This window comes from Carcharodon carcharias, chromosome 9 (assembly GCF_017639515.1).
Source record: "Carcharodon carcharias isolate sCarCar2 chromosome 9, sCarCar2.pri, whole genome shotgun sequence".
In the NCBI taxonomy this organism is placed as follows: domain Eukaryota; kingdom Metazoa; phylum Chordata; class Chondrichthyes; order Lamniformes; family Lamnidae; genus Carcharodon; species Carcharodon carcharias.
In genome coordinates this window covers 42755672-42768264 of record NC_054475.1, presented here as the reverse complement: position 1 = coordinate 42768264, position 12593 = coordinate 42755672, and the positions used below count along the sequence as shown (strand labels likewise).

The window sequence follows — 12593 nt, the reverse complement described above, 5'->3', positions numbered from 1 at the left end:
TCCTGTTGTGTTTTTTGCACCACAAAGGAATGTGTAACATGTTACAATGCATGCATTCATTTCTTAAATATTAACCATTGCTGTCATGCCTTTCTATGAATATCCATGACTATTGTTATTAGGTTGACTTACTCATTTGAGCCCAGTGCTGTGTGCTGAGCTTCCACCCTTGGGCCAGAATTTCATACTCTCTTGCTGGCGGGTTTTTAGGTGGGTTGGGGGAGTGGGGGGGAGTGTGAAATTGAAGGGATGGGATTCGCTGGGTTCCCGCCCACTCCAACCACACAGTAATTTTACGCTGGTGTGGGCAAGGCCTTGGACGGGAAGCCTGGCCTTGTCCCAGTTGTGCCCCTTACTTGGCCAATTAATGGCCACTTAAGGGCCGTTTTCCACCTAGCCTCAATTTCTAGGCTTGCAGGCTGATTTACCTGGTGTAGAGGAAGACTGAGAAAGACTGGTTCTAGATCTTAGGTGTTAAGGGGATAGGAAGGTGCCTCCATCAGAAGCCCTCTTGTGACTGTGGACGCCCCCTACCATCTTTTTCTTCCACCTTTTCTACCACCTACTTCCTGTGCTCAGATATGGTAAGAAGAGAAAGAATCATCTTCGAGGTTTTTTGTTCTTCCCCACTTAAGGTCCAGTGGCCGCTAGGACCAACCTCCCCTCCTGGCCTTTACCATGACACCTCGATTGCCCCCTTTTTGCCTCCACTGCCTTAGGCCTTCCCTAAATCCCTTGCCCTGGGACCCCTTAAACCTACCTTGTCCTCCAGTTCCAGGACTTAGGCTCAGGCATGTTGATGTACTTCCTCTTCAGTCCACTGCAGCTCTTGTTGCTGCAGGGAATGGAGACCTGCCAGCCAATCAGATTGGCTGGCAGCCCTCTAAGGCGGAACTTCCTCCTGGGTGAGGGGCGGAAGTCTTTTCTGCAACCACTTATTGTTCATTCGAGTGTGAAATGACTGCAGGGCACTCAGAGACAGCGGGGCTTCGGATGGTGGGAAGAGAGACCCTGCTACCTGAAAAATTCAGACCTTGGTGGTGGTGGGTAGCTGGTTGTGTTGACAAGACTACAGTCAAATCACTAAACAGGAAAGGCATTCGGGTGATAGCCTACCCACTTCCTGTGGTCAGATATGGTGAAAAGAGAAAGAATCATCTTCAAAATTTTTTGTTCTTCGAAGGTCAGTCATCCCAGTTAGATCTGGGAAGGAGCTCAGCCTTCAGCCTGATGAAGCGCAACTCACTTATCTCGTGTAAAACAGAAAATGCTGGCAATATTCAACAAGTCAGGAATCTGTGGAGAGAGAATCAGAGTTGACCATCTCTCCATCTCCCTCTTCTCCTTTGAACCCTCCATAAAACCCTACTCTTGGTCACCGCTCCTAATTTCTCATTCTTTGGATCAGCGCTTTTTGTTTGAATAAATGTCTGTAAAACATTCTGATGTATTTTTACATTATAGGAGCATTACAAATACAATTCCTTGGAAGAAATGAGAGAAAATGTACTTTATATGAACCAACCAGGGAACAGTTTAGTTTAGACCTGGTCATATGTAATGAGACAGGATTAATTAATGACCTCATAGTAAAAGATCTTCTAGATAGGAGTGATCTTAACATGATAAAATTTCACATTCAGCTTCAGGGTGAGAAATATGGATCTAAAACTAATGTTTTGAATTTAAATAATGGCAAATACAAGGCTATGAAGACTGAATAGGCCAAAATGTACCGGGAAAATAAGTTAAAAGATAAAATGCTAGAGAAGTAGTAATATTGGACATTTAAGGAGATATTTCATATCTCCGCAAAGATATAATCCATGAGAGAGAAAGACTGTATGAGAAACATATAACAAGCAGGGTGGATAAAGGGAAACCAGTAGATAGATGTAGTGTAATTGGTTTTCCGAAAGGCATTTTATAAGGTGTAACATAAAAGGTTCCTACACAAGGTAAGAGCTCATGCTATTGGGAGTGATTTAGCATAGATAAAGGGTTGGCTGACAAGGAAAGATTGAAAATAAATGGGTTATTTTCAGGTTGGCAATCTAACTGGTGAAATGCCACAGGGATCAGTGTTGAAGCCTCAACTATTTCCAATCTATATTAATGACTTGGATGAAGGAACAGACTGTATTGTAGCCAAATTTGTTGACTATACAAAGATAGGTAGGAAAGCAAGTTGTAAGGAAGATGCAAAGAGTCTGCAAAGGGATATGGACAGGCTAAGAGAGTGGGCAAAAATTTGGCAGATGTAGTATAATGTGGGAAACTGTGAAGTTGTCCACTTTGGCAGGAAGCATAGAATAGCACAATATTATTTAAATGGAGAGAGACTGCAGAATGTTGCAGCACAGACAGATTTGGGTGTTTTTGTACATCAGGGGTGGGGAATCCCCGGCCTGGGGGCTGGATCTGGCCCATTACACTTTTTCATACAGCCCACAGGGAGGTTTCAAAATCGTAGCCCCCCCACCCCCACCATGTGCTGCATTCTGGATCAGCCACAGCTTGAGCCTTAGCTGCAGTTACCAGAGGTCCAGGCTGTTGGGAAAAATCGAGACCTGAGATCCAGGAGCAGGAGCACAGGGCAGGGACAGCAAGCTGCTGGCTGCCGATTGGGTGCTGAAGTGTGAGTAGCCCAGGAAGGTGGCGAAAGGGAGCAGGATACCTGCTACAGCTGAGGCTCGTTTCCTGCCCTCCACTACCCCCTTCCCCTCCCAACTCCATTGGTGTCCCAGGACAGGTGCTTAGCCCCTGCAGACTGAGGAAGAGGTCCAGGCTCCAGGCTCCAGGCCCAGGTGTAGCCTCAGACTAGGAGTTGGCCAGAGCCTTGGGTTATTGAGTCACTGCCCTGGGCTGGCTTGGGGGTGAGACAGGATGAGAAAGGAGAGGGAGAGAGACAGAGTGGAAAAGAGAGAAACCCACAGACAAAGTGGGAAAGGAGAGGGAGAGAGAATGGGAAAGGAAAGCAAGCAAAAATTGAGCTGAATTTCAAGAGTGTTGTGATTGAGAAATAGAAAGAAAAGCAAACTCAGCTGTCACATTAAAGCAGTGAATGTTTCTGTATTCTCTCTTAAAAGAAATAAATTAAGTTGTATTTTATGGATGTGTGGCCTGTGACTTATTTTGTCTACGTGTGTGGCCCTCAATAAGAAAAAGGTTCCCCACCCCTGTAGTACATGAATCACAAAAGGTTAGCGTGTAGGTTCAGCAAGTAATTAGGAAGGCAAATGGAATATTGGCCTTTATTGCAAGAATGATGGAGTATAAAAGTAGGGAAGTCTTGCTACAGCTGTCCAGGGAGTTGGTGAGATGGGACCTAGACTACTGTGTACAGTTTGGTTACCTTACTCAAGGATGGATATACTTGCATTGGGCGCAGTTCAGAGAAGGTTCAATCAATGGATTCCTAGAATGAAGGGGTTGTCTAATGAGGAAAGGTTGAGCAGATTGAGCCTAAACTCATTAGAGTTTTAGAAGAATGAGCGGTGATCTTATTGAAATATATAGGATTCTGAGGGGGCTTGACAGGGTGGATGATTGGAGGATGTTTCCCTCATGGGGGAATCCAGAACTCAGGGGTGCATTTTCAAACTAAGGGTCTCCCATTTAAAATGGCGATGAGGAAGAATTTCTTCTCTCAGAGTGTTGTTAGTCTTTGGAATTCTCTTCCCCAGAGAACAGTGGAGCTTGGGTCATTAAATATGTTCAAGGCTGTTAGACAGGTTTATAATCTACAAGAGAGTCAAGGGTTATGGGGGGACAGGCAGGAAAGTGGAGATAAAGCCACAATCAGATCAGCTATGATCTTATAGGATGGCAGAGCAAACTCAATGGCTTAAATGGCCTACTCCTGCTCCTTTTTATGATTTTATGAGTTGTTTTCAAGAGCGATCTATAATGATCACAAAACATCAATATGCATTATAATTATAGAGCTTTTACCCGCTCCCCCAAAATAACACAACACGTCAACATATTTTTATTTATAAAGAAAACAGCACGTGCTAAAGAAAACTGAAAATGCCTGAAATACAGCAGCTCATTACAGTATAAATTTCGTCATATTTTTACTTCTCTTTAGCTATGAAGAAGAGTTATAAAGACTCGAAATGTTAGCTCTCCACAGATGCTGTTAGACCTGCTGAGTTTTTCCAGCACTTTTTTGTTTCAGGTTTCCAGCATTCGCAGTATTTTGTTTTTAACTCATACTTATATGTGCCCCTCACATTATAAAACATCCATGGTGCTTCCCTAGAGAGTTATAAAGCAAAATTTGACACCATACGACATAAATAGATATTAGGGCAGATGGCCAATTGGTCATGGAGTTAAGTGTGAAGGTGCGCCTTAAAGGAGGAGAGAGAGGTAGAGAAATTTAGGGAGGGAGTTTCAGAGCTCAGAGCCAGAGAAGTCAAAATCTGGAACGCTCAATGGGCCAGAATTAGAGGAATGCAGATATCTCGGGAGGGTCTTGAAAAAATTACAGAGATATGGAAGGGTGAGGCCATGGAGGGTTTGAAAATAAGGTTGAGAATTTTAAAATGGACGCACTAATTAACCAGGAGCTGATGTAGGTTAGCGAGCACAGGCCTGAGTGATGAATGGGACTTGGAGCGAGTTAGGACATTGGCACAGCAGATCCATCAAAACTCTTCAAATGAGAAACAAGGGGGTGATTCAGTGTAGCCTTGTTTCCACCTGGAATCTAGTGTATCCTTTTTCTGCCAAAATGGCCTAAATTGCAGAGACAGGTTTCACTACAAGGGATTTTCACAGAAACAAACTGGTCCTATGTAAATTCATAAGGAGGCCTCAGCCTCTGTCCTCCTCCAGTTCCCATGATCTTGGGTCAGCTAACTAACTAACACATGCTTCTGTGACATTGGAGCAACAGCTGCTGCCACACCTACCACCGAACTAGCTTTGATAGAGGTTAAAGGGCTGGTGTCACCAATTTCACAGTTTTCCGCCACCACAGTTATTGGAAAAGTTGGATAGAGTTTGCATTTCATCACATCCTCTGTCATACTTCTTTCCAAAATCTTAGCAGTATGAGGAATATTCAATCATTTTTTGCAGAAGCACATAATCTTACAATTTGCTTCTCTGCGATATGCCTCTTTTGCTAGTTTGCATTAAAAAAAATGGGTAGGTGTGTCTTGGGATGCTATTTTTGTCCATGGGATTGCATCCTTGTCTGTGTTTCAGTGTTTTACAGGTGAGGCTACATTTAGCATATTGAGCCCAGTTATAGTTTCCGTACATGTTGTCTGATAGTGGCCTTAGAAGAGGTCCAGTGGAGAACTGTGAGAATGATTCCTAACCCAGAAGAAAAAATATAGTTCGGACTAGTACTCTTATTCCCCAGTATTTACTGGTGTTTCATTTTAAGGTACACAAAACCAATTTTGACCAATATCTTATTTCCCAGTTTTTACTGTTTTTTTCCTTCTGGGAACATAAAGGACCTCAGCTATTCAGGCTCGAAGGCCTTGGTCTATTTACTTCAGGACAGCGTAGACTTGTAAGTGACCTAATGGAGGTCTATTAAATAAGAGGGGAGGGGAAAGGTTGGTTGGAGGGAAGAAATGTTTAGTCATGTTGCTCTGGCCATCATGGTGTGGGCTAGGCATTATGAGCCAGTTGATCTGATGATCAATTTTTCTTCTATGTTACAGGGTAAAGCATTGTGTGCTTTATGAAGGGAAGACTGCCACTTTAAAATGTGTTGTTTATTTTGATGTCAAAAATAACACTGGATTCAATATTATCATTTTCTTCTGTATTGTCAGGATGTGCCTCCCCACCCCACCACCCCCTGACAGGTTGGCTGAAGTGGAAGTTTACAGGGCTCCATGGGACGCCTCCATAAACAGATTTCAATAGGACTGGAACATAGGTTTTTTTAATATAGAAGAACTCTGTGGGTAAGTATCAAGCTGTGATTGAATTCACCCCTCCAGTTACCTTTTCCAGTAACAACATTAATAAGCAAGGTTTAAAACTATAAAAATAATCACACCATCAGTAGGAGCTAGATACATGCAGAGAAAACAAATGGAATTCAGAAGTTAAGTTCCAGGCACCACCGTGGGATTTAGAGGGTTGTGATAGCTAAAGGTCGCTGCTATTATTTCCATGCTGTTACTTTTAAACTGATCGCTATGTAATTGTGATCATTAACAGAATACAACAGGCCTAATCTCAAGTCACAATGTACCTCATGCTTTATTATTTCTTGTGCACTCCAAATGACAGTGAGATTTTGCTCATTGAGAAGAGGCCTATAAACTCTTAATACTGCACTGGATCTCCTTTTCTATACATTGCATAACCAAGATGAGGGCCAAGACCCATTGCAGTGACAACATCAAGGGAGCAGAGAAAAATCTGAGGTAAACTAGGGCATAGTGATTACTGCAGACTGAGATTTGGCTTTAAAAGTCTTGTCAGAGGAGATAAAGACTAGAGTTAGGAAAGGAATTTCCAGGGCCTGTTAAACAACGTGTTAGATTTGGAAATTAATCTTAGTTTTACCATGGGGCATTTCGAGAGTCTGCACTTTTAGCATTCTAAATATGCAGAGAGCTGTTATTAAAAGCAGTAATAAAATGGAATTGAACTGAAATCTGAATTTGACTTTTCACAGGTTCCAGTGTTTGATCAAACAGATTTTAAATTTAGTCAATTTGGGTAGACATGTGATGTTGGAAATTATTGAGACCTCTCTGGCACACCCTCACTGAAACAACATACACTGTGTGGCAGCCATAAACTAAAGGAGCGAATGTAGGGATCAATTAACAGTCAATTAAAGAGGCGTTATGCAGGTCTCAACATGTGCCACTGCAAGTATTTGGGCCTCATTCCATAAAGTGATCTGAGCAGAGCTATCTAAAGCCTTGTAGAAGGAAAGATAGCAGCAGCACAATAACAATGTAATTTACAGCAATTTGCAGTGCTGTGGATAGGTATAGAAGAACTTGATGCGCACAGTCTGATATTTGTTTTAATTAAGTTTTTGTTTTTTTAGGGGTGGGCTGCTCTCTACCCTTTCAATTTGTTATGGATTCCAGTAATGAGCCAAATCATTTAAACCGTTTCCCTCAATAATGTAACGTTTGAAATATTTTATCACAATAACTTTATTGTAAAAAGCAAAATAATTTAGCAAAAAATCCAAGTAACAAACTCACTCAAAACAAATGAATAGTAAAAAGGAGAAATGTATATTTACAACAGTAATTTCAGACTCTTTAGTTACAAAAGCACACATTGGTCATAAAGCTCTATAAAAAGGATTGGCCATTTTAAACAGGTTTAAGAATTAGGAATGATTTTTTTTCTAATAAAGCAACCCTTTTGAGTCAACAAACCTTCTGCACAACACACATCAAAAATGTATAAAAATAAAAAAGCTTCCTATTATAAAAAGACAATGGAGCAAATGCTATCGATCAGTTTGGGGTGTTGTCCTCCAAGAAGCTATTTGGTGAATCCTCTGGTGTGATACTGTCTACTATGGAGGAGAGAGAACACAAGCTGGTACTTCCAGATGACTGGACCTTATTCACAGATAGCAGGTGATCTAAAAAAACAACATAGGTAATGAATTTGAGTCACATTTGTTGATTAACAATCTGAAGTGTTACATCATGGAAACATTAGTGTTTGAATTCTGACAATTGGAATGGGAGAATAAGAGATGCACTGGAGCTTGTGCCATTATTGCCTGTTGGAAAGTAACCATTTCCTTCTCAAGAAACACAGCCAGACATGGGACAAATGATGTAACTATAGAAGTCAGAAATTCTGTTCATACCCTGGCTGAAGACATGTCTTCTTAGTTTGAAGCTTAAAACCTAGCAATGAATCTTTATCAATTCCAGTGATAATTGTTATGACAGACTGGGCTGCATTATCCCTGCTCTCTCTCCTTGGCCTTGGTACTGTTGATCCCCCCATCTTCCCTCTACTGCCTTTCTGCTGTGGTCTACCTCTGTGACATTACCCTTTTGTGATTACATTAGTGCAGATTATAACATAGTCAATGCATCTCTAGCTATGGCTTTTCTTCCCATTCTTAATATTCCATCCTTGGACTCCACTTATTCTTCAACTATATGCTGCCTGTCAGCACTGTTATCCATCAGCATGTCTCAACTTCCATCCAGGTGTAGCCCTCCAATATCATCCTCAACTGCTACTGTGCTGCCTGTTTGCCTGGCTGAAAGTTCCTTCAGCTCAACATTGGGAAAAGCAAAGTTGTCCTCTATCTGTTTCCTGACTGCTTCCTCTGTCTGAGTCTGATAGTGCTGGTCACAACATGCTATATTCACACTAGTTGCATTTCAAATATCATATCCAGTTCTTCAAGAGAGTTTTTTTCACCACCAGTATTGTTCACCTCATGCTCAATTCCCCTGATGGCTCCTCCACACTTTAATCACCTGTAGTCTCAACGTTTGCATCCTACTAATAATTCACCTCCCAAACTCCAGCCTGCACAAACTAACTTATCCAATACTTTACTAGCCACGTCCTATCCCATACTACATTCTGTTTGCTATTGTCCTTCACTGGATCCCCCTCCCTCAGCACATTGCTTTTGATATCTTTGCCCTCATTTACAAATTGATTAAATGCCTAACTTCAGCCTTATTCTGCAAGCTCCTTCAGCCCAAATACCCAGTTCTCACCTTCAGTTTTTCTGACCTTGGTTTACCGCGGCTTTCCTTTTCTCCTGTTCCATCAATGGTAGTGCTTCAGTCATTTGTGTCCTCAACTCAGGAAATGTCTTCCTAAAACATTCCACTTCACTACATCTCTTAGCAGATTTGAATTTCTGCTTAAAAGCTATCCATTTCACCAGACCATTGTTCTTCTCCTGATTTTACTCTCCAGTATTCAATTTTTCCCCTTGCAAACTGCCTTGGGAGACTTCATTATGTTAAAGGCAAATCAAGTTGTGTGACTCAGATACATTGTACTTCAGGCCTGAGAACCAACTTATGGGTCTTTCATTTGGAGCCCCTTGAGAAGATTAATTTTACTGGTTCGGAGCTGGTGATTGTGCGGGGAATGATATCTGGTGGTGGTGTGGCTCACTTCCTAGTCTACTAAAGCCTGCTTGCTGGTGGGCTGGTCAAAGAAAGCTGATGAAATCTATGCAGGCAGTGATAAGCTGGTCTGTGCTTTCTCCCTGGCTGACCAAAATGGTGTGGGCACTCTAGAACAATTCTGTTGCTGTCTTTACGCATAGTTTTTATGCAATGTGAAATTTTGCCCTCTTTTAAGAGGAGCTATTATTTGAAAGGTGGATGTAATGCGTGAAGAATTAAAAGCACAACATTACAACGCATTAGACAAGATAATGAGATGATGGGCCATTGGCTAGAAATGTACCTCCTAGGACCCAAACTAGCTCCAACTGCAGAAGTGCACATTCTATTTCCACTTCACTGATTTATTAAGGGAATCTGAATTAACAGAATAATTCAAAATATGGAGATGGGTCTTTTGTTTCTACATCAGAGGTGGCCCATAATGTTGTCAAAGGTGATATGGTTCCTCACTGGAAATAAAAAGAGTTTCCCACCAATCTATTTATGGACTGTACCTACCCCTGGGATTGTTGTACGGGGTGTTGCAGTGATCAGAGGAGCTGCTCCACTCGGGGCTGCAGGAGGCACTGTTTGATCCACACTCGCTGGGTACGCCGACCTACAATTGCAGTAATGGAAAAATGACCAGGGGTGGATGGCATTTATAGACTATTTATAGCAAAAGTCAAACTGCCTTCGGATCTACAGTCTTCTGAACTTGTAGAGTGACAATATTTCAAGTTTATTGTTTTCTTTCAACAGCTGTTTTAAACCCTACTCAAAACCCCCGTTCCCTGTGTGAAGCTGTGATCAAATCAAATGTTTCACATGTGAAATGGTGAAATACTGACCCCTTTCCACTGGTGAATCTGTCAAAATTTGTTTAGCGTCCATTTACAGGTATTATTATGTTTCGATCAACTTCTTTCAGTAAAATTGCATAATTGATGTACTTCATTGGCTATAAAGCGCTTTGGGGCGTCCTGAGGTGATGAAAGGCGCTACAGAAATGTAATTCTTTCTTTGTCCGTCCCACGAGACAAAGCCGTCACTTCAAGCTTTTAAAATGAGTGTTTTCGTCCCGCTGTCGTTTTAAAATATTTGAACTCTTTAGAGTGAATACTTAAAATTCAAACTCGACTAAAACCCGTCTAGTCTTCCGGATATCTACACAAGACTATTTTGATATCAATGCCATTTTTAAATAGAGCAGTGATAAGGTAAATGGGGTCTGAGTGGATTACAGTTAGGGACTGCAGAGACCAGACCTTGCTGAACTTTCTGAGCAGGATTCCCCACATTGCAGCAGTGGCAAGGCTAAAAAAAAAGTTAACTGGTTACAAAGCGCTTTGGGACGTTCTGAGGCGGTGAAAGGCGCTCTATACACTTTCTTTCTAACCTTCGAAAATAAGGTTTACTAGACTGTAGAACAAAAAGGCCAACAAGAGGCTAGCTTTTCTTTAAAACAAAAACAGTTTACAATCCTGGAGATGGTGCCAGAGCAAAGCTGGGTGATGAACTCCATCCACTCATCCCAAACTATTGACCAGTGTCCAGCCCATCAACTGGTGGGTTTGCTCTGGGCAGGTCTCCAGGGTTGTCAGGTTGGCTATGCTGGTTCTTGTGGTATCTAGACTGGACTGTTTGGTCCATCCCTTCTGCTGTGTGCGGGATACTTGCCGCTTGGCGTGTGCTGCTGCCACTGTAGTGCAGTTTGTCCTGCTGGTTCAAGGTGCTGAGCAGAGCTTGGAGTCTTTCGATGTACTGGATGGCGCTGCGGAGGATCTCCACCTTGGGCAGTCTCTGGTTGGGGTTCAGCAAAGTGCTGCGCTTCAGAGCCTCGAAAGCTTCGTTCACTTTCTTCAGCCTCCTCTTTTCCCTCAGGGTAGCCGCCTTCCTCCTGTCCAAGGTCACTGATTTCCTCTTGCAGGTTTTGCACGCCCACAGCAAGCACTGGCCGGGGCAGCCCTGTTGCTGCTGCTGCTGTTGTTGCTGTTGGATCTCCGAGACCGGGTACACGTGCTCCTCCAAGCCGGCTTCCAGTGATCTGCCATCGGTGCACAAACCAGTCCCCAGCCGCTCCTGGTATACGGGCTGCTCAAACCCTTGCAAACGGGAGGGGAACACACTTTCGTTGTCGAAAAAGCGTTGGTCTGTAAAGTAATAAGGGTTGGTTTCGAAGAGCTCCATTATCAATGGGGCTTTTTAGTCTCAAGTTATCTCAAGCACCAACTGCAGAAGAGTATGTCGACGCCAACTGTTAGGTGGCATTTAAAGTCTCCGCTGGCATGAAATCACTGAGATATATATAGAAAGCGCAGAAATTCTATCCAACCCTTTAGCTGTCGTCGTGCATCAGAACTTCAGCCTGATTTCACCTATTCCCTGGAGTGCGGCGGCGAATTGACTGAAAAGTTATGACCCGAATGATTTTTAAAACAAGTCTTCGTTTTCGAACACAACTATGCTGATGTCAAAGTTGGAAACTCGCTGTGCTTTCTTTCGTGGTCAATAATATAACAAATCTGTTCAGGGTTTCTTAAAGTCTCCACACGGACGAATTAATGTTCTTCCTGAATGATAGTGGGAGCAGCTCCTGTTTAGATTTGGAACCAGCTGGAGGATCAGGTGGGAGCCTCAAGCCCCATTGTTTTGGTTCAATGTGAAAATATTTAACTCCCAGGGATAATAATACAGACAATGTTTATTTACTAGAGAAAAATTGGCATTTATCGCTTCAACTTCCTTTTAGATATAATTTTCAGTATACTTGGCCCAGTGTAACTAATATCACTGTTTTACAATTCCCCCCATTATGAACTTGTTGGAGATGGATTTTGGAACATCCACACACTTGGGGCAATGCAAGGGGTAACTGAATGGAATAGTTTCGAGCCGGCGCGGTGATGTTTGAAGTGCTCTCAATGCTGATGCACTCTGAATATTTTGGACACACACGTGTGTTTCTGGACACGGGTAGCGAAAGGTCATTTCGAACCTGTTTTCACTTTCACCAGCAGCCTTCACACCTTGTAAACTTTCACAGAAAGCCCGCAAGTATTCCGGAGTTAGCATCGAATTTCGACATTACTACCGTGCCCAGGATAGTCTTCATACGCACCAATCAAAAACTACTTTGTTTTTTCAAACCCTTTGCGATTCATTCCCTGCCTGAGCATTAGATCCTGTGATGTCTGGTGTCAAGTTAAACAGTGATGGATGATGGCGAATGTTAAAATAACACAAAGCCTCCATTGTGCCGATTATTAATGATGAACGTGTTGGAATCAGTCAGCGTCAGTCCCTGCCAACAGAGTGTTCCCTATTGCTGGGGCTTTGAGCAGGCGCTGCCCTTAATACACTTACACCATCTGACAACACTAAATGTCTACACGCAGCACAGGGGCAGGCTTCACAACATCACATTCCGAAAAGTTTTAGTGAAATCTATTTTTTCCAGTTGTGCCTTACACACTA

The 12593-nt window shown here is 42.5% G+C and overlaps 1 protein-coding gene across 1 annotated transcript; it reads right to left on the bottom strand.

Annotated features, from left to right (window-relative positions):
* Nucleotides 1-7469: 7469 nt before the first annotated feature.
* myog (myogenin) lies at nt 7470-11306 on the bottom strand. The gene is made up of 3 exons (XM_041196121.1): nt 10800-11306; nt 9636-9735; nt 7470-7600 (listed from the first exon to the last, which is right to left on the bottom strand). The coding sequence occupies exons 1-3, from the start codon at nt 11304-11306 to the stop codon at nt 7470-7472; spliced, it is 738 nt and encodes a 245-aa protein (XP_041052055.1).
* Between the last annotated feature and the right edge of the window lie 1287 nt (nt 11307-12593).